At 40.3% G+C, this 27,763-nt stretch overlaps 1 protein-coding gene across 8 annotated transcripts in view; it reads right to left on the bottom strand.

Moving 5' to 3' along the window:
• The window catches only part of EBF1 (EBF transcription factor 1), a 278,437-nt gene that overhangs the window by 86,510 nt on the left and 164,164 nt on the right, over nucleotides 1-27,763 (bottom strand). For 4 of the 8 annotated variants that reach the window (XM_061456792.1, XM_061456797.1, XM_061456793.1 and 1 more), the window contains exons 7-8: nucleotides 18,141-18,222; nucleotides 10,367-10,508 (exon numbers count right to left, since the gene is read on the bottom strand). In XM_061456792.1, the coding sequence (XP_061312776.1) occupies nucleotides 10,367-10,508; nucleotides 18,141-18,222 (224 nt within the window). The remainder of the gene's footprint in view (nucleotides 1-10,366; nucleotides 10,509-18,140; nucleotides 18,223-27,763) is intronic. The other 4 variants (XM_061456794.1, XM_061456799.1, XM_061456795.1 and 1 more) reach the window with 1 other exon arrangement.

The raw sequence follows: 27,763 nt of genomic DNA, 5'->3' as shown, positions 1-27,763 counted from the left end.
GACCACCTACCAAAGGCATTGCAGCACGTAAGAAGTCAGACTCCAGCTCTGACTGAGTCAGTCTGCCTAAATTAGGATCCTCTTTCTGCTATACAGTGAAGGGGGACGGGCAGACACCTTTGGAAGCCTGGAGGCCTGGGAATTCCACGCTGGCTCCCAAAAGTACCAAGGGACCTCGGCAAAATGATACCATAGGTAGGAGGTGCCAGAAACAACCCCATGAAAACTATTTGGCAGCTGATACTGAACAGGCACCTGACTCTGGGCTTTCCAACAGGCACCTCTGCTCAGGCTCGGGGCTGAATAAGGAGGCAACACAATCCCAGGAAAGGGATAATTTTCCCCAAAGGGCCCCTAATCAGAGCTGCTTTACCCTTCAGTGCCTCAAAGAGCCAAACTGGTCAGAAATCCTCCTTCCCCCTCTTCAGCTCCTCAAAAAGCTCAGGAAGTTGGGCAATGCTCTCACCTGAACGCACCGCAGCAAAGCGCTGTGACCTCAAACCCCAACTCACAAACTAAAGCTGCAGCTGGAAAGACGAGCAGCGTTGCGGTCAGGGCTGCAATTTACCTCCAAGTGCTGGCCTTCCCGCTCAGTATGGATAAGGTAACACCAAACCTATGAATTCCATATGCAAGCCAGGTTTTCAGTGAACAGCAACACAAGCTGCCTGTTCAGTCTCCAACAGCAGGGGAGATCTAGCACGTCTGCTGGCATTTCACAATCCAAAAGGGACCTCTGCGGGAAACACACTTTGCTTTTTCATGAGATAGATATAGAACCTCTGAGAGAGATGCTACAAAACCATAATATATGGTATTAACCAAACATAATTTATTTTGAATTTCCTTATACTCTCGTTGCTAGCAGACACTTTAGCAGTAGTACAGTAAAAAGCACACAGGCTCCCACAGCATTTGGGACCAGAGTTTTGGAAGAACCCAGCTATCAATTGGTTCCAGTATGCATCTAATGGAATTTTCAAGGTACCTGCAGACAGGCACTGAAATTCTGTAGCCGGAGTTTTAAAAACCCCACTAAATACCTGCCTGCAGCTTTAGGCACCTTGGTGCTTCAAGGGTTTGGCTTTAGGTCCAAGAATTGCTGAAAAGATTGCTTTGGGTACCTATGGTTTTGGGTGACCATTTGACTCAGAAAAATGGATCAGAAGTTCAGAAACTCCTAAATATCCACTTCATGAGGGACAGTATCTTGTTACGCACCTCACAGCGTACCTTAATTTGCAGATCTGAATATTTGAATTACTCTTGAGAAATTTGAACTGCTAAATTTCAGACAAGTTTTTCATAAATTCTTGATCTTTTTAACAAACTTCCTAACCCTATTCATTTTGCTCAATGAGGTCATAAACCAGCAGTGCTTATATTACAGTCACTTTCACACTAAAGATTTGGTTTGTCACAAAGAGAACCATAAACTCCTGGAATGAAGGTGGGAAGCAGAAAGCACTAATTGTGACACACAAAGCTTTCTGGTTATGCTCAGCAAACAGTTTGGGTTGAGATTTTAAAAAACACTTTATGAAGTTGCACTACTGACCTAATGAAAGCACACTTTTTGCAATGGCATACACTCCTGAAAATCTTGTATTCTGGATTTGGGCCAAACACAAAGCCTGTCTCCATTCCAGTATCAATTATTAGTAGTTTATTTTTATTCTCTACTACTAACGTTAATAATTTTCAGATGGCAACCCAGATTAGAATAACCACTCCAAACATCCCACTCTGGTGGTTCCATTTTCTGCATCAGTTTCCAGGTTTATGCTTTTAACTCATTTCCTCAGACATGGAGGAGCTTTGTCAAATACTCATTTTCTTGGGGAAACCCTTGGCACAATGGATAGTAAGAGAGAGACTTAAATGCTCACACTGGTCTTCTCTCAGTTCAGTGAGAGGATGTGCAGCCTGAGAAGAAAAGAATCACAAGTTCATTATCTGTGAATTTTTCTAACCAGAATATTTTAAAATCCAATTTGGTGGAAAACTGTCACCTAAGCATTTAATCCTGAGATTGTTAGCACTCAGCTGATGCACAGCTTTAGACATAAGTTCCACAAGAACACAGACCTATCATAGTCACCAATTGCTTTGCGGTATTTAAATACTGAGATGCCTAACATGAAACATTTGGAGGTATCCAGATACCTGCAAATTGCTGTGAACACCATTCCTTGGTAATCATGACCTTGTACAACATCCAGATGAGTTCTCAAAAAAATCGGTAGTATTTGGCTTTCATTTACCAACCACGATTCACAAAACCTTTTCCTTTGTACTCTGCCCAAATCAGCAGGGGACTGAAGTGAAAATACATCTTTTCTCAACATAACAATAATAAAGGTATCCTATAATAAAAAAGCTAAATTAGAGGAATTTGTTCAGAAATAATATTAGTCATATTAAGATAATAAAATGTTTTATCATCTGCTGGTGTGTGCATTTTGGAAGGTTGGAAAATGTCTGGCAAATCTTCAGTGCTGTACGGTGCAGTATCTCTCAAATATTTCTCTAATCCTAATGTTATTCTTCTCCCCTATGATGCCATTGTCTTAGTGACATGGTGGCCAGCAAAACAAATTGAAATGTAATGAATGCTCATTATCTATGAATATTCATTGCCTATTTGAGTGCTACTGAATGCTCTCCTGTACTGGTAGCTGTGAAGTTTCTGCCAAACAGAATAGCAAAGGTTTTTCTACTCACATAACTACTCCAGTTCCTCTGAGGTATGGAGAGAAACCTCAGCCCTTCAGAAAGTGATTGGTCTAACTCTCCAAAAGAGTCAACTCTCATGGTGGTTGGAGAATTTCCATCCGAACTTTTCTCCTTTATCTGTCTGCCATAACAAAACAGGGTGGGTTTTTTCACTCAAATCTGTATCAAATTTTAATGACAGTTTTCCGAGCACAGTTCTGAAAGCTCCTCTGAGAAATTCACAAAATGTGCTCTATCTTCATCCAGACACTATTTTTCCATAAATTCATGACATCCTTTTAACAATAGAGAGTAACAACATATCGCAGCTTAACATCATTTAGATATTCTGGGGGAAGGGCTGTTTTATTTTTTATTTGTTTGAAAAACATAAAGGGCAGCTGCTCATGGGTAGAAACTGCCCCACTTTATCTTTTGAAAACCAAGGTGTCTCCTGCTTCCATTGTAGCATTTTTAGCTTTTTCAATTGGACCTGACACTAGATCACTGGTTAAGTGACTGTGAAGTGGGAATCCTTTCTACTTGTGGTAATCGGAGTACCCAAACTTGACTTTTCAGGAAGTATTTCCATGGACATTATGTAACACCTATCCTTTTTGTTAAAGACTAGAGTATTTCAAATGGTATTCTCTTAACATTCCTGCAACAAAGCACCAGCAGTGTTAGTACATATAATGTACGAACATTCTAAATCATGAGAAGAAAGTCGCAAACTCAAACCTCCAACTCCATGAATTACCTACAATCAAATGGCAGAACTGAAATTCTGGAATCTCCTTGCCCAAATCAACCATTGAAAATCCACCTCCAAGAAAATAATTTAAATCCTGTTTTCATTTAGTCTCAGACTAAAAATAAATTCTGAAAAATAAAAATTGCTGCAGCCAGATATTCTCAGCTTTTGAATACCTCTCCTTAATGGTTGATTTATGACCCAGACAAATGGAAACAGAAGATTTTCTGCTTTCTGCTAACAAGGGCAGCTCCACCTACCCACCCACCCAGCTCTTGTGAAATTCTCAGTAACATCCAAAAAGGAAGCAGGGTCTGGGCCTGCAGGCTGCTGCTATGCTCTGGTGAAGATTAAAAAGAGAGACATCAGCATAATTCAGTGGGGTACAATTTAGTTACTACAGTTTTGGTTACCTAAATTGGAGCTGTATAACTCCGAGCTCTGCTGTGTTTTGGTAACGTGATGGCTCCCAGTATTTTACTCCTGAAGGGACTGTTTCAACCACACAGCCTGGTATCTCGCATATTGCCCACCAGAGAACCTCACCTAGCAATTCCTGAGTAAGGAATTACTCAAACCCTTAACCTCTCCCTGACATGCCATACACTTTTTAGGAAGGATACCACATCCTGGCTTAACATTTGCAACCTCCAGGGAACCTTCAACAGTTTTGGCAGCTTCAGTGGTCCCCAGAGTTAAAATCTTCTTGAGAACATATTGGAGTCTTTAGCTACAAATCCTTTCAAGTGAAGCACCTTAACTTTCTGGCCCTGTTTCGCATCTTCAGAGGGACAAATGCTTGAACTCCACCTCAGTAGACATCTTGGACTAATCCAGCCCTGGTGTGCTCACTTATATTAGAAACATACAGAAAGACCACAGGGCAGCGAAAAGGTTAATATTATACACTCAGTGAGGTCAAGCTCCAAGAACACATAACAAGCCATTATGTAAAAAATTGCCTGAATTTATGAGTCACTGCATTTATGAAGGAACCGATATGAAAAAGACAACTTGGCAAAAATAAAGAAAATTATTTCCAGCTTGAAATTTTGCAATCCTTCAGTATATCAAGGCTCACTTACTGTTATTACTATCCATGTTGTGCAATGTTCTCAAAGTCACATTTTTTCCCCTGTGTATGCATAGAGATGTCCAACAACCCTAGGTATTCCTCCCTCATAGAAAATAAATTAGAAAGCAGACGTAACTCAGAATAACATACAAGATCCCCTCAAGTAGACTGGTACAATCCTAATATTTTTTTCAATATTTCCCTTCTAAATAATAAATCAAGCACACCACATTTCTCTATATGGAATGATATGGTGCAGAGAAAGCTTGTGTGTTTATATTTTTCACATAATCACAAAAACATTCTTAAGTGAAGCACTAAGATATAACAGGTGCTTACACCCATAGATGAAACAAGTCAAACATTAAAGTTTCTTTGTTTAAACTTGGCCAGTTTGTGAATGCAACTAATGCCTAACTTTGATTAAGAATCTGAACCTATGCATCTAAAGGTAAAGCCTATCAAGTTTTAAAGATTTAACGTTTCTAAACTTGCTAATGTTTTCTGCTTCCATCAGTACTGTATTAAAAATTTCATCAAGTAGCATGGACACATGCAACAACCAAGGGATTCAGGATTGAAATGGCTTAAATGGAGCTGGTAGAGGCATCCCCTTCACGACTCTCCACACTGCCAAAAACATAGTGGATAATATTGTGGTAAAGCCACCTAACAGTGTAAGAACCAGGTCATGGAGTCAGATTCCTGAGCATCTTTCAGGAATCATCAAACTGCTGTGTCCAGCACAAGCAGCTAAATTCAAGATATAAAATGACTGTTCTCAACAATTCTGTTACAGTCATAACAATGATACTTACAGGCAGCCAGCCTCAAAGCTTTAGTTTAATGATTATCTTCTCAAAATAGTTTATAAGGTGGGGAAAAACTCCTTTTTTATTAACCTAAACAGAAAATATCAACTAAGACACAGCGTACCAACCATTTTTGTTTTCAAATCTGAAGATTTAGTGGAAAATCTGTGAATGTGTCTACTGTGGTGACTATGGGCTCTCAAGTTTGGCCAGGATGGGCAGGATTGGCAAGAAAAGCTCTTTAAACGCCCCACTGGGGATGAAAGAATCTATCTTATGTACCCAGCTGAGGCACAGCAACTACTACCCTTCACTTGCTGTAGGAGGCTTTACACCTGCAAACAGTGAACGGTCTGAGTCACTCATTACCATCATGAACTAAAACAACACTGTAAAAGCTTCACTCTCCCAGGTACCACAATAGTATGATCAAATAATCTAGCCACACACTATCATTTCTAGTATAAGGCAGCTACTAATAATGGTTTTGATCTATAATGACCTATTTCAGATACACACACACATAGATTTATGTGTATTTTGTATTAAAATAATGGCAGGACACTGCTTTAGAAATCATGTCTGTCTCTACTTCCATCTTACTTCCATCTACTTCTCATGTCTTACGAATTGTCCCTATTTCTGCCCTGCATCTTTCATCTTTTGCTGCTGTTGAGGTAATTCAGAACCAAATCACCAGCAAACCTCACCATCACCTAATTCTTCTGTGCTCTCCTACGGAGGAGGAGGAGAAGGAAGGAAAAGAAAAAGAAATAAAACTGTCCCTTTAAAAACCCAAGCATTTAAGCTGCTTGTCAGTCGTCTTCCTGACAAGGCCACTTGAATGTATTCAGGAATATTTGCATAAATGCTCACAGTGAGTTCACCGTGGCAGCTAGCGCTAATGGTACATAAAGTAATTTAGTCACTTCTCTTAGGCATCCTGTCAGGGTGATAAGCACCCCCTCTTTGCCTTGTTGCATATTAGATCATTAGATAATAAAGTGTTAGAGCATGCAAACTGACAGGGTCTCAGGGACTATCATTTTTCGAGGGCATTACATTCTGCCAGTAAGGAAAAATAATAGAGAAACTGATGCTGCAATTGGCTTTGCAATGTTGTAAACCATTCAAAGATTTGGGGGAGAAAAGAATTTTTACTTTGCAGCAATATGAGACTTTTAATTGGAAACTTTGCAGACATCTGCAGTGGTGGACTTCATGCTGGTAAAACTGAAAAGAGTAGTTGCAAACCCTTTCAGAATTCTCCCCTTCCATAAGCTAGTCACTTAAATTCCATTGGAAAGATTTTTGCCTTTAAAATTGACACCCTGGGATGAACTACAAGCTGAAATGTATTTTACTGGTTGGGGCCTATTGGCTCTTTGCCATACATCTTACTATATACGTACAATTTAAAAAGGTCAACCACATTGGCTTTCTGGTTTACCATAAATATAAAACAAGTGAGAATCCAACTATTTGTGAATGAAAAAGTGATAATTATTGAAAACCACAGATTACTGTGGCTTACCCTATTTATACCACAGAAAGATGTATGAAATAATTGGCCTTTGCCAGCTATTACTTTTGAAAGATAGAGATATTTGTTTGAAATATGAGCTTCTTAAGAAGCGCACTGGTTTCAAGCAGGACAGTGTGTAGAAACGAAACCCTGATCTAGGTTCCTAGTTATATTCAGAGAAATGAGCTACGAAAAGGAACTTTCATTTTACTGTCCGACAAGAAAGATATAAATAGAGATGTGTTGGATGTCCCAAAAATAATCCAGGCTACCTGCTAATGAGATGGTAAAACCCAAATGTGGAGACACCAGGCTCCTGAGTGGCTCCAGAGGTAAAGCTTTCTTTCCAGTTTTTTGGCACCCTAAGTCTCTTTTAAGTGTCACATAAACTGCAACTCTGTGTTTAAGAGAAGAATGTCCCAATACAACTTTGTAAGGAAAAAATAAGCTGGATATTGTCTAACTAAACTAGGCAACCAGCACACTCTCTTGCTACATCCTCTCGCCCCTTTCCCCAGTCCTCACACAGTCAGGCATTCATCCCTATTGCAATCAGATATTTGTGTTAAAGCATTAAACATCTAGAAAAGTACATGGGAATACATTTGGTCAAGGGCATATTATAGCTAGAACCCAGCATTTAAAAAGCTATGATCAGAAGTTGCTCACCAGAGCAATAAACCAGAGACAAACTAGCCATTACTGCGTTAGCTTCCCATTTCACCGTTGACAGATACTGTTCAGGGCAATCTGTCCTTCCCCTGAGGGAGGCAGGAAAGCTGGAAAGAGGAAAGGCAAACAGTTTCTGCTACTGACACTTGAAGATACTATCTGAGATAAAAAAAATGCCAAAACTGAAGAAAAATACTGAACTTTGGGACTCAAACTAAAAGTAAAAATTCATTTCAGTGTTGGAAACTGTTACCTGTTCCAATGGGTTTAAGGTCTGTGGTGATTGCCCAAAATTCAATAGTATTAAAGCCAGTTGAGATTTTTCCTGTCTTTGTTTTCGTTCAGTTAAGCGGTTTAGTCATCTGAAGTCAACCTTTAAAAGAACTACTGAATTTCTTTTTCATTCTTCCCCCTCCCCCGCCTTTGGATTCAGATGGGCACAGAATTCCTGGAAATTTGGATTGAAGGATTTAGGTTAAAAGAAAGGCCCCACCAAGCCTCTGGGAAGCGTTCAATTCTGCAGTGTGGATGTTACTATTCAAAAGTAAGAATTTACTAGTGGTCGCTTTATGAGGTTGCTCGAGAGGTGCCTGAGGAAGTAGATGAGAAAAATCACCTTTCCCACAAAAAGCACACATGGGGATGTTTTGCAGATGTTGACTTTAAATGTTAGCACAGTAACTAGGGTTTGTGCAGATATGTAAGCATAGCATTATCTCTCTTTTGCTTCTTTTTCCTAAGAGAATCCCTCAGGTACTAGGAGTGGGAATAATAACTGTGGTAACATGAGATGCCATCACACCATGCATGGGAATAAGAACGTAAATGGATGAGAAAGTAACTATCGCCTTGACCAAAAGCATGCGCTGAGAAGACTGCAATGAGGAGAGAGGGAAAAAAATTAAATAAATAATTTGGCATCTACTTTAGTAGGAATATAAGTAAAATATAGAAGTGCTTTTTTGAAAGACTACATTTAATTCAAAGATTACAAAGTTGAACAGAGAGAAGTTTCCTTTTGTAATGTTCTGCCTTCTGCTAATTAATAAAGCAGAGCTCATACATTCCTTACAAAAATTCAGCAAAAATTATGACAGTGGCTTATTAAATTAGGTTGTTGGCAGGATGAAAAAAAAAATTCTGTAACATGAATTATGGCCGAAAATGGCTTATAGCCTACATAAAAAGTTAGAGCTAAATAAATACAGATGTAAGTTATGTTTATATAATGAGAAACGCTGCTGAGCTAAGAATTTTAGGTTAGTAAGTGTGAACTACAGACCCGATTCTGCAAACACTTATCAATACCCTCAACTTTACTGACACAAGAAGCCTCATTGATCCCAACAGGACCATATGTGTGCATAATCTTAAATGTATGCATAAGTGCTTGCAGGTCTGATGCCTGAAAGCTTAAGCAGAATAGAAAGCTATTTCCACAGGAATTCACTGAGCAGTAGAAACCCACACATTTGCCCATTTCTTAGTATTAATAATTTCTTTTAACATATCTAGTTAACATTTTTCTGAGTGGCATTCGCATTCCCAGAGAAAAATTTATCTGGGTTTTTTCAAACTCTTTGGAAAAAATCTATTTAATTATTCATCAGATCCTTGGCAAATATTTGTGAAACAAACCAGCATAAAGGACTGGTGCCTTCTACACTCAACTACTTCAATGGAAGCTGAGGGTATACATCTCTTAGAGGGAGCAAGCTCCTATTGAATTTAGGGTTACAAACAGCTTTGAAGACAAAGAGCTATTCTACCAAGCTGGAACAGGGAGAGGGGAGTGAAATGCCCTCTGTTTTTGTTTTGGTTTTCAGTAGTAGTCATCAGCTTTGAGGACAAAGAGCAAAACAAAACATTAATCAAATCCAGATTTTTTTAAGTACATTTGTACTCAACAGCTCCCATTTTTAAGCACCTACAGTCACCAGCAGATGTTCTCTTCCAGGACCAGCTGATCCTACGGAAAAGATTACTGGCCCCCAAGTTGCTTCCAGCCATGTGCCCCCATCCCACCCTTGCTGGGGTTTACTGTCTGTTCAGAAAAGCCAGACGAATTGCCTTGCACCATTTCTCCTTCAATCATTTCAGCAAAATAAGCTAGATTGGTAAACAGCTATTATTTAAAGGGCTTAACTCAAATGAACTTCTTTGGACTGAAGGAGACTAGGGAGCAATCAGACAACCATCTTAGCTGGCATTTCCATGGTGGAGAATAGCCTGCAGCAGGGAGGACAGACAAGCGGCTGTGGCACACAGAGAACAGCAACTTTTTCAGCTGGTACAGCTGAAGCCAGAAGAGAACACACATCCATGGCTTGAGTAAGCAGATGGATTTCCAAAAGGGCTCTGCTTTCATTTAGGGCAATTCAGAGGAACAGCTGGATCTCCTAGAGACCTCAGCACCCTATAGATAAAAGAAATCCCATTCAAAATTTGGGTTCTATGCACTTCAGAAAATATGCAACATGCTTGATTTGCACAATCAAAAACCCAGGAAATTTGGGAAAGATCAGGCTCTGATTTGGGTGCTGAATAGATGCAAAAAAAAAAAAAAAAGAAATCACCACTCTTCACTGACACAGACTCTGCACCATGTTTGCCTACGGGTTCGTTACTGCACTACATTTAGTGCTGACCTACTTGAAAAATTCCCCTGTAGTCTGGAGGCCAGTCTCTTTGAAATATCCAGTCCCAAAGGTATAAATTGTTACAGGACAATTTGAGACTGGTAGCCAGAGACATAAATCAAGTAAATCCACATTTAAAGTAGCAATGCCAACCAATGAAAATGATATGCCTACCATGTTCCAGATAAGAAGGCGTACCTTCCGAGGGATCAAGTCTTCGAGCTCTCCGCCCGTGCTTGGAATTGTTGTGTACAAACATATTGTCCGACACTGCCAACACATGGCCATCAACATTGACTGTTGTAGACACCACAACCTGCAACCACAAGAGCAAAATGGAGGAAAATTTGGATATATATGTATGTTTTTCAAGAAACATAGAGTGTAATAAACTCAGTTAAATAAATAACAGCTGGGAGCTGTAGAAAATTGCATAGCTATTTCGCATAATAACTGGTGCTTATGCTGTACAAATCTAACAAGAGACGCTATTGATGAGTGGGTCTTTGGCATCGAAAGCTTTTGATGCAGTTTTAAGTCAAATTGCAGAGTTTGTAGCTGCATGGCAGACAGCACACTGTTAACCATCATTTTAACAAGAGGATCTTTATTAAGTATTTTTTTCCTATATACAAGGGCAGCTGTGTTTCACCCTAAATTATCCTTCAGTTTCCATGCTGAAGTAGATAGAGCTGTTGACATTGCAAATGAGAATCGATTCAGAATAAAAGAAAACAAAAGGGTATTTTGTGAAGTTGTGATGAGAGTTGTTGCATGCCTACCCCCTTCCCTTCTCAACTGCTGTCCCCTTCATACAGTCACTACAGGTTGTTGGACTTGCCCAAATTTCTCCCAAGCTCTGTCTTAGGGAGTACATATAGGTATGTTTGTGTACACATACACACTTGACAGTAGGGTCTTGATCTGGAGAACACAACCCTATTCATCCAGTGTTGGAATTATTTGTATTTCTCAACTTATCTCAGTGTCAACACCTGGGATTTGGTTTGAGGCAAGGGGAGGGAGACAGAGAAGCACTGCCCTGGAGGCAGGATCCGACACTTCTGCTCCCTAGAGCAGCCCCAGGTACGAGAGGAGCCAACCCAGTAGGGGCAAACAGGAAAGTGTTGGGTCCAGAGTAAAAGACCCAACTGCTCAGAGGTGTCCAGAGGGACCCCTCAACCGTGAGGATCAGCAGGCACCATCCTATAGGAAATCCCCAATCAGGCTGAGCACACCCAAGACATGAACTGTCATGGAAGAAAGAGGGGCAAGTCCCTGGCAGAGCTGCAAGCTCATCATTCCGGGTCTCCTCGACCCTGCTCAGATCAAGCAGCCTCATAGAATCCCCAGCTTTCATTCAGCCATCCCTCCCATAGTCTTTTCCCAACAAAGTATGCTATTCCCAGGGTTTTACCCCAGCCAAAGATTTAGCTTTCAGCTGGCTGCTGATTTGCCAGGAGCACACACCGCCGTCAAGAACTTTGACTAAAACAATAAGAAGAAATGACCTACACTTCTCCTTACATTAAACAGGGAAAGGGATTAAAAACTGAAACCCACAGAGATATGTTTATTCATGCGACCTCTTACAACCAAATATAATAATTGTCTGTTAATTGCAGTTTCAGCTCCCACCTCATGCTTCGACATGTGAAACAGCAATCAGCAGCTCCTGTTTAATCCACCTATTATGTTGACTAATTAACTTTGCTCGACAGTTTATTTCTTCCTCCATTATCAGCCCCTGTCAGCCGCAAGCACACTGCCGCAAAGGGGGACCTCAGCCCTTTTGATTGATCACCGATAGATTGACATGCAGATTAATTTAATTAGAATCACCTCACTTGAGAAATGAAAGACAATAGCAAGGGGGCTAATAGATCTGCTCTTATAATGAGGCAAGCCTCCAGAGCCATGGCAGAGGATTTCTGATTTATTTTGCTGAATTCCCCAGTCGCTCTGAAAGGCTCTCGCTTTAATTGTTCTTGGTTTTGAGAGGCTTTAGCCTCTGAAGAGGTGAAATGCTTTACAAGGATTGGCAAACATTGCTTCAACTCTCTCAGGAAGCTGCTGCCTCTCAAAGTTGGTCAAATGGGGACACTTAAAGGATCGCTTACAACAATTAAATTTCATCACTTGAATCAGATCTAAACAAAAAAAAAAAAGGTGAAGATTTTCCATCTATTTTTGACCACCAATTAAAACGCTCAAAAATTTGAAGCGAGCAAAGCCGCCAAACTGCCCACTGCTAATCCCAAAGTCTTTGTCTTTGAAAACAGGAATACGAAAGAGTAGTTTATATCTAACAGATCCTAAAATCGTCTCTCAGAATGGCATTCCAGACAATAGAGTTTTGTGCATGTTTTAAATGAAAGATATTAAAATACAGAATAAATGATTCAAGAGCTCTTACAGATGGAAATTTGGGAAAAAGAAAGCACCAAACACTATAGGTAAGTTTTTCTGAAATCAAACTAAGGGGGGAAAAAAACCCTCCAAGCCCTATATATAGAATTCCAAAAGGGATTTCAAAAGTAATTTATCCATTGCATTCCTGAGGGATAGATTAAAGTTTATGATATTTTCAATAAAATATGATCTTATAGTAAGTGGCTCAGGGTTTGCAATCTTATTTGTGCACTTGCAACCATTGTAAATTCGTTGCAACTGGGATTTTGAGCCAAATCCCTAGCTGGCATTGCCTGTCACAGCTCCATGATTTATGCCAGCTCCTTATCTTCTTCTGTGGGTCTGCTGAGATGCATGTGAAAATTAACACTATTACAATTAATAACAATGGCTACAACATAAAATATTTTCCCCAATCCTAAAAACATATAGGTGCACACAGGTTTACCACTGAAGCAAATCAATCCTGTGATGAAACCCAGAACTTTGAATGTTTCTAGAAACAGCATTCCAGAAAAATAACAGGTCAAGATTAATAATAACAAAATAGAACTCAAACCTGTGAAAATTGTGTATACAAGTAGCTGTCGCTATGCACACACCTTTCTACAGAAGACCTCAAGGAAACAATCCTTGTGGGGTCAGTTTTATGTGAGTAAATCTACATTTAAATTCCCCCCCTTCAGGTTTCCACAACTGTTGATGTAACATATTTTGCATTACTTAACAGTGTCTTCCTACCTACCTCCTGAACAGAGAGTTTGATTTACTGCTAAGAGACCACATTGGTGTGGTTCTTCAGTGTTGTTAGCAGAAGAAACTATAAAAGGAATCTCTAAGAGAAACTGTTTCCAGTCTCAGGAAATGCAGAAAAAAAAAAGTGGTTACTCATATGTATCTGTCTGAAAAAAAAATGATTATTCACAGTGCACCTGTAAGAAGCAGCACACACTTACTGCTCAATTCTTCAACTGCAAAATCTCATTAATACAGGAATACTAAACATACACTGCACTAATGAAATATTAATGGCCCTAATTATTAAAAGAGAAAAAATATACCTTGAATATTGTGTGCCACAGTTACGTACTTGGATCACTACAGAGCACTTACATGCTTACAAGTTCTACTCATATTTTTTAATCTAAAAAAATACTACACTCTCCTCATTTTGATTTAGAAACGACTGGGATATGTTCAAGTTAAAGCATATGCTAAAAGTAATTTGTGAAGAAATCATAAAATTAGGGGGAGGGGAGAGCCAAAGTATATGTGGAATGGGCACCGAGGCATCCTAAAACATAGACCATAGCAAGAGGGAAAGGCACACTACACTTTAATAAATGATTAATGAGGTGCTGACACATTAATGTAAGCACAGGGACAACCAGGCCTGCCAAATCTCAAACCTTTCCAAATTTTGTCAACAAAACACAGTTTTAATTTGGGACAGGCAAACATGGAAAATGATTTTGAGCTTTAGCTTTAGCCGTTCATAGATTCTGATTTAAATCCTGTATCAACACCAGGGGAGACAGAGGTATGAAAGAAGCACATCGGTTTACAACTTTCTTCAATGAAATTGGCACTATCAACTGCACTAATGTATCATTCAGCTCTGTGAATTATTCTGCTTGTCATTAAATAGTTCAGTTTGTGAATACTTTGGAGCTTAGTTTAAAAAAGAAATATTCAGAGACCAGGAGCCTGGTGATCAAGCTATTTATTCACGTTTAGCACTAGGCCTGTTTATTTGTTATAGTACTTCACCTAATATATCAAAATTAAGCATTGCATGACTCCTCATTTTTAACCACAGCCCATTAAGCTTTGCTAACTGATTAAGACATAGCATGTTCCTTGGGCTTTCAATTTTCTCTGATGTATGGTGGGGGATCTGATATTTTCTGTGATGTCCCCAACATTCAGCAGCAAAGGCAGAGAAAATCTGATTAAGACTATTTTCAGGTCTGAAGTGTGTGATAGAATTAAACCTGTAACTCTAGTGTTTGCTGCTCTTCTGAAAGCTATGCAGAAATGGCTTGAGCAACACCTTTATTTTTCTTACCACTTGGTGACCTCTTCCTACAGTGTGTTGACTTCTTCATTCTAGTAACTAAAAAATCACTCTCGATTTAACAAGAAGCTTAAAAAAGTGTCTAACTTAAAGCATATAAGTACAATATATTCAGTAATTTTGCTCACGTGCCCAAGGACAGGATGGGCACTTAATTACCTCAGCTCTCACTGCTATTTTTCAGCCTTCTTTTTTTTTGCCTTTCCCTTCTCTGGGGATGGAGCCTTGCATGTCCAAATTCCATTATCTGGGATTCATGAAGCATCATCTCTGTCTCTTATGCAAATTTGCAATAAGACACAAGTGGCTTCAATTCAAACATGAGTGGCAGTGTCCCATGGAGGCAAACCAGCAGCCTAGGCTGAGAAAGAGGCTGTGGTAACAGAATCAAACAGCATGGCAATTTCTAAGTGACTTTCAAGGTTTTCATAATAAACGAATGTTTGGGGGTTTATGCAGTGACTCAGTCTGAAAAGTTTCCTCTAAATTAAAACTTGACATGTGTCAGTTTGCAAGCAGCTGTGCTAAAACAAGAACAAGATAACTAGGGCACCTGGGTTTCATTAATTACAATAACATACAAAACTGTTTAAGTTGTATGAATGAGGGTTTGGTGCTGAAAAATAAAGTCTGGGCAGAGTTCACCCATGATACCATCTACTTACTATTATTATTATTACCAGTAATTGGGGCACTACAGCCCATCCCACCAAGACTGATGACTTATGTGATGAAGAATGCAAAACCAGACTGAGCGTTTACTCCATGGGGTTTCTGGAATAAAAAGGCAAGGTTGGACAAAGGTGACAGCATGTGATACCACCAGTTTTGTGCAACTGGGCTGATGAAACAGAGATGAAATTATTTTCTCAAAGTCTATCAGGGAGTCTCCAACACAGCTGAATACTCAGCTCAACTGTCTTGAGGTCCTGCACAGTACCTGACTTCTCTCTGGCTGTTTCCTTCTGCTAATAGAGACACAACTAACGCAGACAGGGCCAGCACTGCTCTAGCACACACTTTTGCTGGCACTTGACACCACTCCTCTTGTCACATCCCTGGACATCTCAGACATGCAGAGAAATGCATTTCCTTCCAGGTCCACAACTGCTTTTTATGTTAGGCTTATCATACTACTACGTATACACGTGAAGTTCAGGATAAAACTGCCTAATTCTGAATGAAATTTCTCACACAGGTTGTCTGAATCAACACATACTCTGCCTCTTCCCTTGGCTTTCTTAACCTAATACCATATGATAACCAGACAATTCCCTGCTGCAGGAAAAAAAGTAAAAACTATTAAGAAATGAAGTTTTCTGCAGGGCTGATCCTTAGATAGCACCTGGAAATAACGTACTCTCATGGTTTTTAACCAGAACGTCGACATAGCTATTAGAGACCTTCTAAGTCACTGGCAACACTTCAAACTTAGCTGATAGCAAACCCTCCACTGACCTCACAAGGGCCCAGATTTCACTTGGCTCCTATACAACATTGTCTCAAACATCTAGGTGCATCATAACTACTATGTGTACATTTGGTCCCTTTCACCCTAAGAAATGATAAACAAAGCCTGGACTCGGTAGGGTCTGGCTGTTTAACAACTTTAGTGCTAAAAGAGCTACAAGTTCAAAATTAAGAAAAAAAAGAAAAAAGGAAAAAAATGGAAAATAAAAGAAACAAAAGCAGCTATTGTAAAACAATAATCCTGGGCACTTAACAGAATGCTGCAAGCTTCAATACCACCCTGTATTATAGTATCAGTGGTTCGCTTGGCTGAAAGTGATTAATTTCTTGAAAATGCTAAGGTCACACTAATTGACATGACCTGTGTAATTAAGCAGTCTCTGTTTACACATGGAAAGCTCAACTGCTGTGAAGCTGGGTTTGTATGACAGAATGTCTTTACAAGTCAAGAGATCAACAACCTTTCCTATGTCCTACCTACTCGCTGACACAGGCTCCTGATTGCTGCTCTGAGAGAACACGCGAAGGCATTACCATATGAAAATCAGCCTCAAGCTTGGACGAGCACAAACCCAGCAGAGTGTACATGTTGTGAAGCAAGCTCTGACAGGCCCCAGGGGTGACTGCTTGGCCTAAATCCCTGTGCTGGTGAGAGTCCTTTTTCCACTTTCTCTTTCAGTGATAATGCCCTCTTGAATCACAGGAGAAATGTGACAAAGGGAGGAGTGTGGCGTGAGAAGCCAAGGGCTCTGCCATGCTAATGCTTGCTCTTATACTGATTAATTTAATCCCTGTGGCCACATATCCTCACTTCTTCACTTCTGTGTTCAAAGGGGCAAACAACAGCCTTCTGCCTTCCAGCATTGCTGCAATTAAACAGTCCAACAAAGGACATATGTTCAACATATAAATAATATTGCCATTTACATAACATTTAGCACTTTTATTTAAGTGCAGTAATGCTGAAAAAGAAGGAAACAAGGTCCTGAGCTACTGCAGAAAGCAGCTGTCTTTTGGAGTTGTCTTCCTCCAAAGATCCATGTGGTCCACAGGACGAACATCCTAGTTCTGTCTCAGAACCCCGAGGCAAATCCCCTCTGGCAGACTCTATCATGTTTTCTCCCTGGGCCACACAGGCTCCTCTTATCAAAACAGAAGGTCCTTTGGCTCTGTACCCCATAGTTTTATTCAGCACATACTCAGGTAAAGCATTATTGGCACAGTCAAAGGACTATATTGGTCCTAAGGACCAAGATTGGAGCAACTATTACTCAGCATTGCCACCATACCAGTCTGCTGCCAGACCTGGGGAAGGCAAGTGCAGACCATCTTCCAAAGGACAGCACTGTACTTGATCTCAAATGTAGTCATGGACATAGATGCAGCATAACAAAATGCCCTTGGTGATCTGAAGCTGTGTTCCCAAGTCCCACTGCCATATCCTGCAACAGTGGGGAAATACCAGCCAAAAGCATCCCAAGAAAGATACACTTAATGGCAGGTTTTAACAAGTGCTGACTGCAGAGATGGACCTTCAGCTCATGGATGAACTTTTATGAGCCTTTAATGCTGCTGAAGAACAACTGCTGATAACAATCCTGATTTTGTTAATTACTTTTATATCCTCCTCTGCCCCTTCCAATAGACCTGGTGCTCATTTGGTGTTTGCATGAAGGCAGATAGGTCCCCAGGCAGAAAGGAGTATCGCAGAGCGGCATAGCCCCATAACCTAAACCAACAGTGAGGTCATTTTGATTTTTCCTTTCCATGCTTTCATTTCCCATGGAAATGACATTATCTTCATTATTGTCTAGAGCAAGAAACCCCAACTACTTCCTGCCAATTCTGCTGTGACAAGAAGTCTTCAGGCAATATTTTGTGACCTTTTGTTTTTAGCATCTTCCAGTGAATTACTAGGTTAGTTTGGGTCAAAGCACTTCTGTTCCTAACAGACACTGATTTTTAAAGGAGGAAGCGTGTCCAACTGACCTGGAACCGACGCATGTCTCGAGGGTTTCCTGCATTTTTTAGGCAATTTTGGTTACATTTGAGGAAAAATTTCAAGAAGAACCTGTGGAGAAAGAGAAACAGACATTAACATCTTATAAACGGTGTGTAGTAGTCATATGCAACATCTGCACATTTGGTCCAACAAAGCCTTATTTACATTAGTTTTCAGACAAATCCTCCCACTGACCAACCAAAGAGGGAGCAGAGCTTCCACAGGCCCCAGTCCAGCAAAATGTGTAACCACATCCTAAACATTTAAGGATTAAATTAATATATCTGTTCTAATAGAGCCATTAAGGTTTGCAAAGTCAGTCCCTCTCATGGTGAACGCCAGCTTTGCCATGCCATCCATAGCAGCAAGGAAGTAAGAGGCACATATTTCAGCACCGCCAAAAGAGGACAAAGAAATAACAGCCAAGAAAATTCCCATACGTACAAACGGGGTTTTGTTTTAAAAGTTCGTTGTCATGTTCAAATTTTGATATAATACAAAAATTCTCAGAACATTCCCTACAGTTGAAATCTCCCACAATTAAACCCAGTTTGTGCATAAAATTAATGCTCAAACAGTGGCTAGTGGGAGACTCAAACTCTGAGAGGAGAAGGGGGTAAGTGTTGGTTAAAAGACTGACTTCATGGAGAAGTGAAATATTTGCTGTGCAGTCTATTTCCTGGCCATACACAGTTCACTGAAGTAGCTATATGACCCTGACATATATCTCTAGGAAAAGACATTGCATTTTACAAAGCCAAAGAAAAAAGCAAACATTTCACTGAAAATATTTCCTTCAGTGTTATGCATCAGTGGACTGTAAACTCATAAAGACAAGTCAGTGAATAATAGCGGGTTTCAGATTCCAGGCTTCCTCCCTGACAGCCAAAGTTTGTCAACCTTTTGCCCAAAATAAACTACAGAATAAGGTCTACTGAAGCTCAGCCATACAAAATTTAGTCCTATAGCAAGTTTAAAACTCAGCACAACCAGGCAGAGCAGCATTACTCTTGCAATAACCATCAGATGACTAAGCAGAAGCTATTCTGACCTGTTTCCCTATGCAAAACTGGAGCAAGGAATTGCTTGATTCTGTTTTACTTTAAATCAGAAAGTTAACTTTTGCAAGCACCCATCTTCTAGCATCCATACTGAATTCCAGGTCAGCCGAATTTGCACATACTTCCACTCAAAAAGGCAAAACTGCAGGGTAAACAGCTTCAGAAAATCCCTTCTTGATGAGGAGCAGTTTTTGCTCTGCTCTAGTTGTGATGCTGCCTCTCAACAAGGCAAGTTTTGGTGCTTGCTCCTCCATGCCAAGACAATCACACTAGGCAAATGGCTGCAAAGACAAATTGAAACTACAAGGGACTGTTTTCATTAAAGAAAAGTAAGGCAATGAGGGTGAGTATAAAATGTGATGACTGGGATTATCAAGGACTAGATCTCCTGACCGAGGAAGTCCCTTCTAGACCTGTATTCCTAAATAAGAGCAAGCGATCAACATAAACCAAACAGCTGCCACACTTGAACAGGGGTTTGGAGACACTGTGCTTGTTTATACTAAAATAAAGAGCAGTGTAAGCCATTACATTTTCTCATCAAGCAGGTTCTGATATTCAGTAACGAAAAGTTGGTGTTATTTGTTGTACATGCGTGTGTCCGTTTAAGCCTCTAATGGCCAGCTGTGACAGCCTGACTCAGATTGTGTAGAAGGAGCTGTCAGCACAAATCTTGGCATCTCAAATCCAGACAACTGCTTGCCACCAGGCAAGGGTTTGTACTCGTGCCAGAATGGATTCTGAGAGACAAGCAAACAGGGCATTAATTCTGCCACAGAAAAATGAAAAGCGGGGAGAGTTCAGGATCTTACACTTCAGATGATGGGTTTCCTGTCAGCAGCTGGTCATTTAGCTCATGAGCTATGAAGGGCACGGACATCAGATCCCTCTTGCCCTAAGCTGGCCCTGTCATGCGAAATGCTGGCAGGATCCGGAGACCACTCCTCCGTGCGAGATGGCTTGCTGAAATAAAAAGGCCGGCCATCTGTTGGGAGGCAAAGACATCCCTGTCAGCTGGTGCCTACAGCCTCGAACAGGCCCTTATGTGGCAAAACCTCTCCGAGCTGCTTACTCTTTGGGAAAAAGCTGGCACTGACCTGGGTTTGCCGGGGGATTTTTGGTGGCTTCACCAAGCACCAAGGCCAGCAGCTGCCTACCCAGGCTGCTGCAGCCCTGGAGAAACACCTTGGACCCAAGGGGAGTTGGGACATGGAATAGGTAGAGAAATCTGCATGAAAAGACAGCACCAGCCATGCAGATGTGAGAAGTGCCTTCCCAGTATGGCTTTGCACAGCACACGAGTGCATGACAATGGAAGTTGGTGGGTTGACTAAAGGGTCCCAAAAGAGATTGAAAGCTCTTTGCAAAGCTTTCCAAAGAAACTCTGGGCCTTCCCTTCCGTTACAAAGTTTGAGCTAACATCAGTTCAAAGGCTTGGAAAATCATTATGACATACAAGAGTTGGCTTTTGGGGTCCTAAAACCCTAACCCAAAGTTTCAAAGTCTAACTCCATTTGCACTGTGTTATCTCCCCAGATTCCACAGAAGCTTCACCAAAATAAACTTCAGAAGAAATGAAACTCATCTATTTAAACCTATCAAAAAACCTCAGGCAGGCAAGCAAGCAACCAAACAAAACATCCTTTGAATTAAATTAACTCCAGAGAAAAAAATCAACTTAAAAAAATAACAGTATTTTGGGAGGAATTTCCAAGACCCCAAGCTTACCCAGCCAAGTTCACTCACTGCATTTTAAGTAAGAAGTCACCAGTTTACAGAACACATTCTGCCAAGCACCGTATTTTTATTCAACTGAAAGACAAAACAAATTATAGGCTGCACTTTGCTTTGGAACACACCAGAGCTGGATCCCCCTGGCTATGTGAAAGCATCCCACGCTCATCCAGGCAAGAGCCGAGCTGCTCCCGAGCTGGCATGGCACGTGCCGGCTGACGGTCTCCCCCAGCTCTGGCACGAATGCGGATGCGAACACAGTAAGACAAGAGCAGACGGAGCAGTTTGATTCACAGGGTTCAGCCCAGTCTCTCAGTCCCTGCTTTACACCACTTGTTCAGGTGCCTCTTTCACCTGGCTCCAGTCCTGTCAGCCTTGCTCATTAGAAACACTTCACTCTGCAAACATGTCAGATTTAGATTGACAGGACTAGTCCAGGAGAAGTGCCAACGGAGCTGAGCTCTTTGTAAGCATAAACCTCCATCTCCATTTGTTTGCATCTGACTTCTTCACAGTAGGTTATTTTTTCAGTTCTAACTTTCTCTGTGCTTGGCAAGGCTGATTAGCATTAATACTAACCACAGAGGATATATAGCACTAATACTAACCACCAAGGTCTGAAATTCATTCCCAAGATGAAAAAAAAAACATGCAAAACACAAGAGTGTCAATAAAATCTTCAACTTTAACTTTCCCTCCAAACTTGTGTGATTGCTGAACACCAGCTTTTCTGCCACACAAGACTCAGTCATCAATTATACTTATTGCTACCCTTGAAGGTTTATTTTTTTGCATGAATCAAACAAAACATATTTCTGCTTCCCTTCCTGACTACCAACATCCCTGGTGTGAAGACCATTTGTGCATATGGAGCAGAGAAACACAAGCCAGCTCCATGCAAATCAGCTCAGGTCCAGAATCATGCAAACTTTAATAAAGCACGTGGATTTAATGACTTACATTGCTATCAAATCACAGGACTCCATGCTTTGCCCCTTATACTGCACAGACATGGTTAGAGAGTGGGCAGTTTTGGAGAAAATCAGTTAATTTTAGCTCATATTTAAGCTGCTTTATCACTCTGCTACTTCTAATTCCTGACCACTGGCTCCCTCCTCATTCCTGCTCCTTCCATCCTCTGATTCCCCTCATTCAGCTGAAGGATCTAGTGAGCACGGTACCAGCTGGAGGTCACTCCACTTGTATAAAATACTCCCTGCCATTCACTGCTGGCCATTATGCACTTCACACTGCAACCCCTTGGGTTTGTGCAATACCCTTCCCAGCAGCACCCGCTCTTTGTCACTGCTAAATAACACCGTGATTTAAATTAAATAAATACACAGCAGAAATGGAAATACTAGCAATAAAGATGTAAAAGGATTTTGCCCTCCTACTTTTCTTGCCACTACAAATTAATACCCATGTCTATTAATAATAAATGAAGATTTAAATTAAAGAAAGCAAGCTCTGACATGATCTTGGTTGGCTTTTCTGTCACTCCCCTGAAGGAAATTTAAAGGAACTCAAACACGAAGGCTTAGCAGTAGGATTTTCTTGCCATTGCCACAATAAATATGTCTGTGGAAGGGGAAAAAAAGTTGGAAAGAAGACCTGCTGCATTCCTGATGCTGAAGAAAAGCTTGTTTGTTCCCAACACATTGGAGAAGTTGTTCAAGAGCAGTTCATCCATGTGAAAATACGACAGCTGTCATGCTGCCAAGGTCGGCCAGACCAGTGGCTATCCAGAAAGTGAGTGCCAGTTATACAATTTAAACCTGGCTAGGGCAAACAAAATTGACAAAATGCACCTTTTCTGAGGTATAAACACGTTTGAGAGAAGAGGGTAACTTTAGACTCCTGGCTGAAACACAGCAGTTAAGTATATGTGGGTTTGCAAAATTAGCAAAACCAAAATACATGGGCCGGTGCAATAATTAGCAACTGTCCATCAGATAAAAGGATTGCACACCCATTCTGTATGACATACCAATTCAGCAGAGTACTAAATATGTGCATAAATTTAAATACACAAGCAGTACTGACGGAGACAAAGGTACTACTCACATACTTCAGTACCTTGCAGAACCAGCTCTGATATCAGCCTCCCTCCTTTTTTTGATTGTCCTCCCAGGAAAAGATGATGCTAGGGATCTGATGCTACAAATATAATTGTCTCAAACAATATCTAATGAGTACTACAATAAGTTATACTGCACCTACTGTTAACTAATTCTACTTAGTAATTTGCCACTAAAATCAAAATATAGAGAAAATGCATTTAATGCAATTTTATTTGGAAAAGTAAATAATAAAAATGCACAAATGTCTCCTTAGAAATTTCAGAAAAGGTAATTTTTTTTTCCCTTTGAAGTTGATTCTTCTAATCAAATCTCGTATTTCACAATGGAATTTTCCCAACATTAAGCTAAATTAAAGCATTTGTGTGTGTGTTTTCTTGACCAATAATTTCTTTAATTTTCCACATTTTTAAACTTTACTTGATGGGACCACTTTTTTTTATTCCACTTTGCCAGAGAAAAATTGTTAAAATAATGGAATTTCCTATGCTACAGAAAACCTGAGCTTAGCCCAGCTCTACTAATAGTTGCAGAAAAAAAAGAGGGGAAAAAGTTCCTTAGCATTTAAGATACAAAGATTCCCACTTTCTATCAAATCTAATGTTGCAATGGTTTATTTTTTGTTCTCGTTTGGGTTTTGCTTGGTTGTTGGGTTGTTTTTTTTCTTGCAGACCTTTTCATATACAACTAACTGGTCATGTCAGGCACTCTATTCAAAAAAGAAAAATTGAGTCTTACACTGATATTTACCAACATGAGGCTGTGTATGGAAATCAAATATGGGCATGGGGAAAAACCTCCTATTACCCACATGTTCACAGCTGGATTTTACTTGGCTCTTTAGTCAATAAACAGCAGTAGCTACCTTTTGTGGCATTTTTACAACAGGAAATTTATTCTGCAGAAGGGAAATCAAACACCAGATACAGCCATCTAACTCTCTTCTAAACGTAACCTTCCTGAGTTGTAGAACATCCTAATTAAGAACAAAAAAAAAAATCCAAATCTGCACTCCCTGGATTCAGAGTTCTCACTGATTTAAAAATGGAAGCAGAACCAGACCTGTATTTTGCATTTATAGGATGCTGAAAAATCCAATAGATTAAAAACAAACAAAAAATACAACAAAAACGGAAAAAAAAAACAAAACCAAAAGCCTGAAAATTATTTATTTTACTAGAAAATATATGTCTTCTTCCTGAACTGCAGAAAAGGCCTAAGAGAGACAACATGACATGGAGAATAAGCCTCAAGCAGTTAGAGTCTACTGACTGAGATTCTTCAGGCAATGCCATAATAGAAACAGAATAGTCTACATTATTTTTGTGAACTTGCTCTGACTCCTGGAGCTAACATTGCCTGGGTTTGCTGTTATCAATACAGTAAATATTCAGCACAGCACAGCAAATAGCTGAGGAGGCATCCACGTAATCGCCAAATCAGAAGATAGGACTGCCCAAAACAGCCTTAAATTACTCATTGCTTGCTTCAGCAAGTGTTCCCAGTCACTTTTCCTCAGGTCTGTGTGTTCTGCACAGTGAAGCACAGCATATCAATTTTTCATCTTGCATCTTCTGGATTTCTCTAGTGCTCTGATACTGAATTAAAATGCATCAGAGAAATTTAGAGCAGTTTGGGAAAGTGTGTTTGGCATTTTCTCCCATGAGCGAGTTAAAATTCCAAAGAGACTGTTTTGGTTTCTTCTCCCAGACTTTTAATAAGAAAAGAAAGAGATAACGCTACCAAAAAACAACATCACAAAACAGAATTAAAAATAGTCCAGAGGCAGGTTTGAGTGCTCAGTTTTCTGTAATTTAATTTTGCCCCCAGGCCTGACTTTTTAATAATTTTTTCTTTCTTAAAGTAGTGGAAATCTGAATGTTCCTATATCTCCTTGCTTGTGCCCAGCTCCATTATCTCAAATTTTTATTACATTTGAACTGCAGCTACCTATCTCACAAAAAAAAAAAGTCAGAAAGACTTTATGCCATCTGTGTACAGAGTATACACAGTGTATTTGGTTTATGACAGCTAGATGCAAGATAACATACACTCATCCTTTACATTATATTGACACAAACAGCACTGAGATAAGCAGCGCAGTGCCTGCACCCATGCCCCATGCACAGCTCCAGCTGCTAGCTTACACATCACAGAAGCCTCCCAAAGCTGCCTTTATTTGCATGCTTCAAATCACAGACTATGCTTTATGAGCTGATAGGCCAGGGCTTTAGCTGAAATTGTGACAAACTTTCTAGCATCACAGTGCATTATTATCAAGTGAGTAAGTCACATAACCAACAGAATTCACCCTTCGGTTAAAACTAAAAACAAACAATATTTAATCACTTTGCTTCAGTTTAACTACTTTTCCTTTCATGCTTTCCCTATTTCACTCTTGCTTCACCCCATATATACTAGGATGTAAAAGTGGGTTAACTACTTTTAATTTTTAGAGAAGATGCTAGGCTTCAGTCACTGGAAAAAAAACATAACCCAGCTCTGTGGTCTGTCATAGTTCACACAATGCCATTGAATTAGCAGCCCTCCCAGAGTCATAGTTTTGCTAAAAGAACCTCTGTTCAGTGTAAGTGATGACAGATAACAGCATTACTGTTATTGCAATGTGATATCAGTATTTGGTTGCCTGCTACCTCATGGTAAACTACTGTAACTTTAGCATGGTTACCAAAAAGCATCGGCAGTATCAAACTCATAGTGTGTCAGAGAGCAGTGTTAATCCAGCCGTCTGAAGCTGGTTTTCTCACAGCAGGCATGGACCTTAAAACTTGTCACCTTGAGCCGAGGGTACTGATGACATATTTCTTTCGTCAGCTTACGGAGGAAGTTACAAAGATTCGCATGGTAAATGCTTCACGTGTGGGAAAAGCATTTCCCACCTTTCCCTGGATCAGACACATGTAAATCACCTGCATGTAAAATTGCGTCCAATATGCCTGCATGAACAATAATTAATGATTCCTCAAATAACCTGACACCAATAAAGTCCTAAAATAACACTGATGCACCAGTGCTATCATTTGAATCTGCGCAACCCAGAGGGTCAGGCTACCTAAGGCCATGTGTGTGGTGCCTTCTGGCCAGAGCCTGAGCCTCTAGAGCACCGAGAGAACTTTATGGACATTTAGAGGTAGAGTGCTACTCAAAACCCATCTGAACAGATGCATCCTTGAATGGTTATGCTAGGTGTAGACATGTTACAACGGCATTCCCTCCAGAGACCTGGCACAGAACCTGCTCCGTTTTGTTCTCAAGGTGTTTGATTTGCTTTGTTTTGTTTTTTTCTTTTAAGTGGAAGATGCTTAATGTAAAAAAAGCCAGGTCTGCTTAGACTGACATGGAAGTGATTTTTGACCAGATTTACATGCAGGACTGATAGCCGGAAGAGAAAGAAACTACAAAGAAAGATGCTCTTATTTACAATAACCCACAGTGTATGCCAATTATGAAGCAGAAGCACGTAAGAAATGAAGAAAGTGATTAATGAGTTCATTCATGTCTCAAAATCATTAAGAATACAGAATCCAAGGAGTTTCCAGCTCCAGAGAAACGGAACAGAAACTTAGCACATATGCTGAAGTGTGCCCATGAGATGCTGACTCTGTGCAAACTCAGGGGCTCTGGACTGCAGCTGCTTCACTGCCTCAGAATCATCGCCAGCACAACAGACATTGTAAGACCACAGGATTTACTGCTGACACCTCAGTCTCAGCTTGTGTATCACCAAATCCTCAGCGGAACAGCAACAGCGCTGGGCAACTTAGAAACGCAGCTGTAAATCTCTCATTCGCTCAGTCCTGCTATGAAGATGGGTGGACTTTACCTCACCCAACCCATCCAAGTCATTACAGAGGAATAGTTGAAGAGTGTCAATATGATGAAAGATTGATGGCATCCCCTCCTAAGAAAACTTACACTTTAAAAAGCAAATGGAGTATTTGCTTTGAGTAAAGTAGCAGCAGTGATGGACCTTATGTGGGGGAGGAAAAAAAAAACAATAACTTCAAGTTACTGGGTTATTAAAAGCTAACTTTTAATAAATTAAAAACAAAACTAAACTGGGAACCTGCTCAGAGTAGGTGATGAAGGACAATCTGACAGACATTCGGCTGGGAGATGTGATTTTACTTTTTGTAATAACCTTCTTTGCTCTCCAGGGGGGAGGGGAGGAGAGGAAAAAACCCAAAATAATTAAAAGGAATCTTTCAAAGAAACTGGCGAGGATGAGTCTAAATGAGTCTAGAATTAACTGCCCATGCAAATGTATGTTTGTATTTATACAAGAACAGGTACAGCACAAAAATGGTGTGCAAGAAAGTCAAGTGCTGCCTTTGGCTTCTGCCCACAAGCTGGACATCCCATTCAGGGGTTCCCATTGTTTCAGGATATTTAAGAGTATAAAGCCTCACTTCCTTTACAGCAGGGAGCTCTGGCAATGAGGATGGATCTAGAGTATAGTTGCTATTTTGAGTGCTGCAAGGAAGCAAAGAGCTGTTTTGTGGAAAGACAGAGGCACTTTCTTTGAGCTGCGCATGTGGTGGCTCAAGAGAGAAGATATTCCAGGGGCTTTTGAAGGGGATCCTGAACTGACTCTAGGTATAAAATGATGCATAATTTTTGGTGTGTATATGGACAAGCAATCTAGAAACTGTAAAATTCACTGTAAGTCATCACAGAAGAGAGAGGCTTTGAAGTGATATGAAGTGGACCGCA

Source organism: Pezoporus flaviventris, unplaced genomic scaffold (assembly GCF_033815535.1).
Source record: "Pezoporus flaviventris isolate CSIRO_AGI_PZ_B2104156 unplaced genomic scaffold, CSIRO_AGI_Pfla_v1 ptg000023l, whole genome shotgun sequence".
Classification (NCBI taxonomy): Eukaryota; Metazoa; Chordata; class Aves; order Psittaciformes; family Psittacidae; genus Pezoporus; species Pezoporus flaviventris.
The sequence above is the reverse complement of the archived record's forward strand: the minus strand, read 5'-3'. Positions and strand labels throughout refer to the sequence as shown.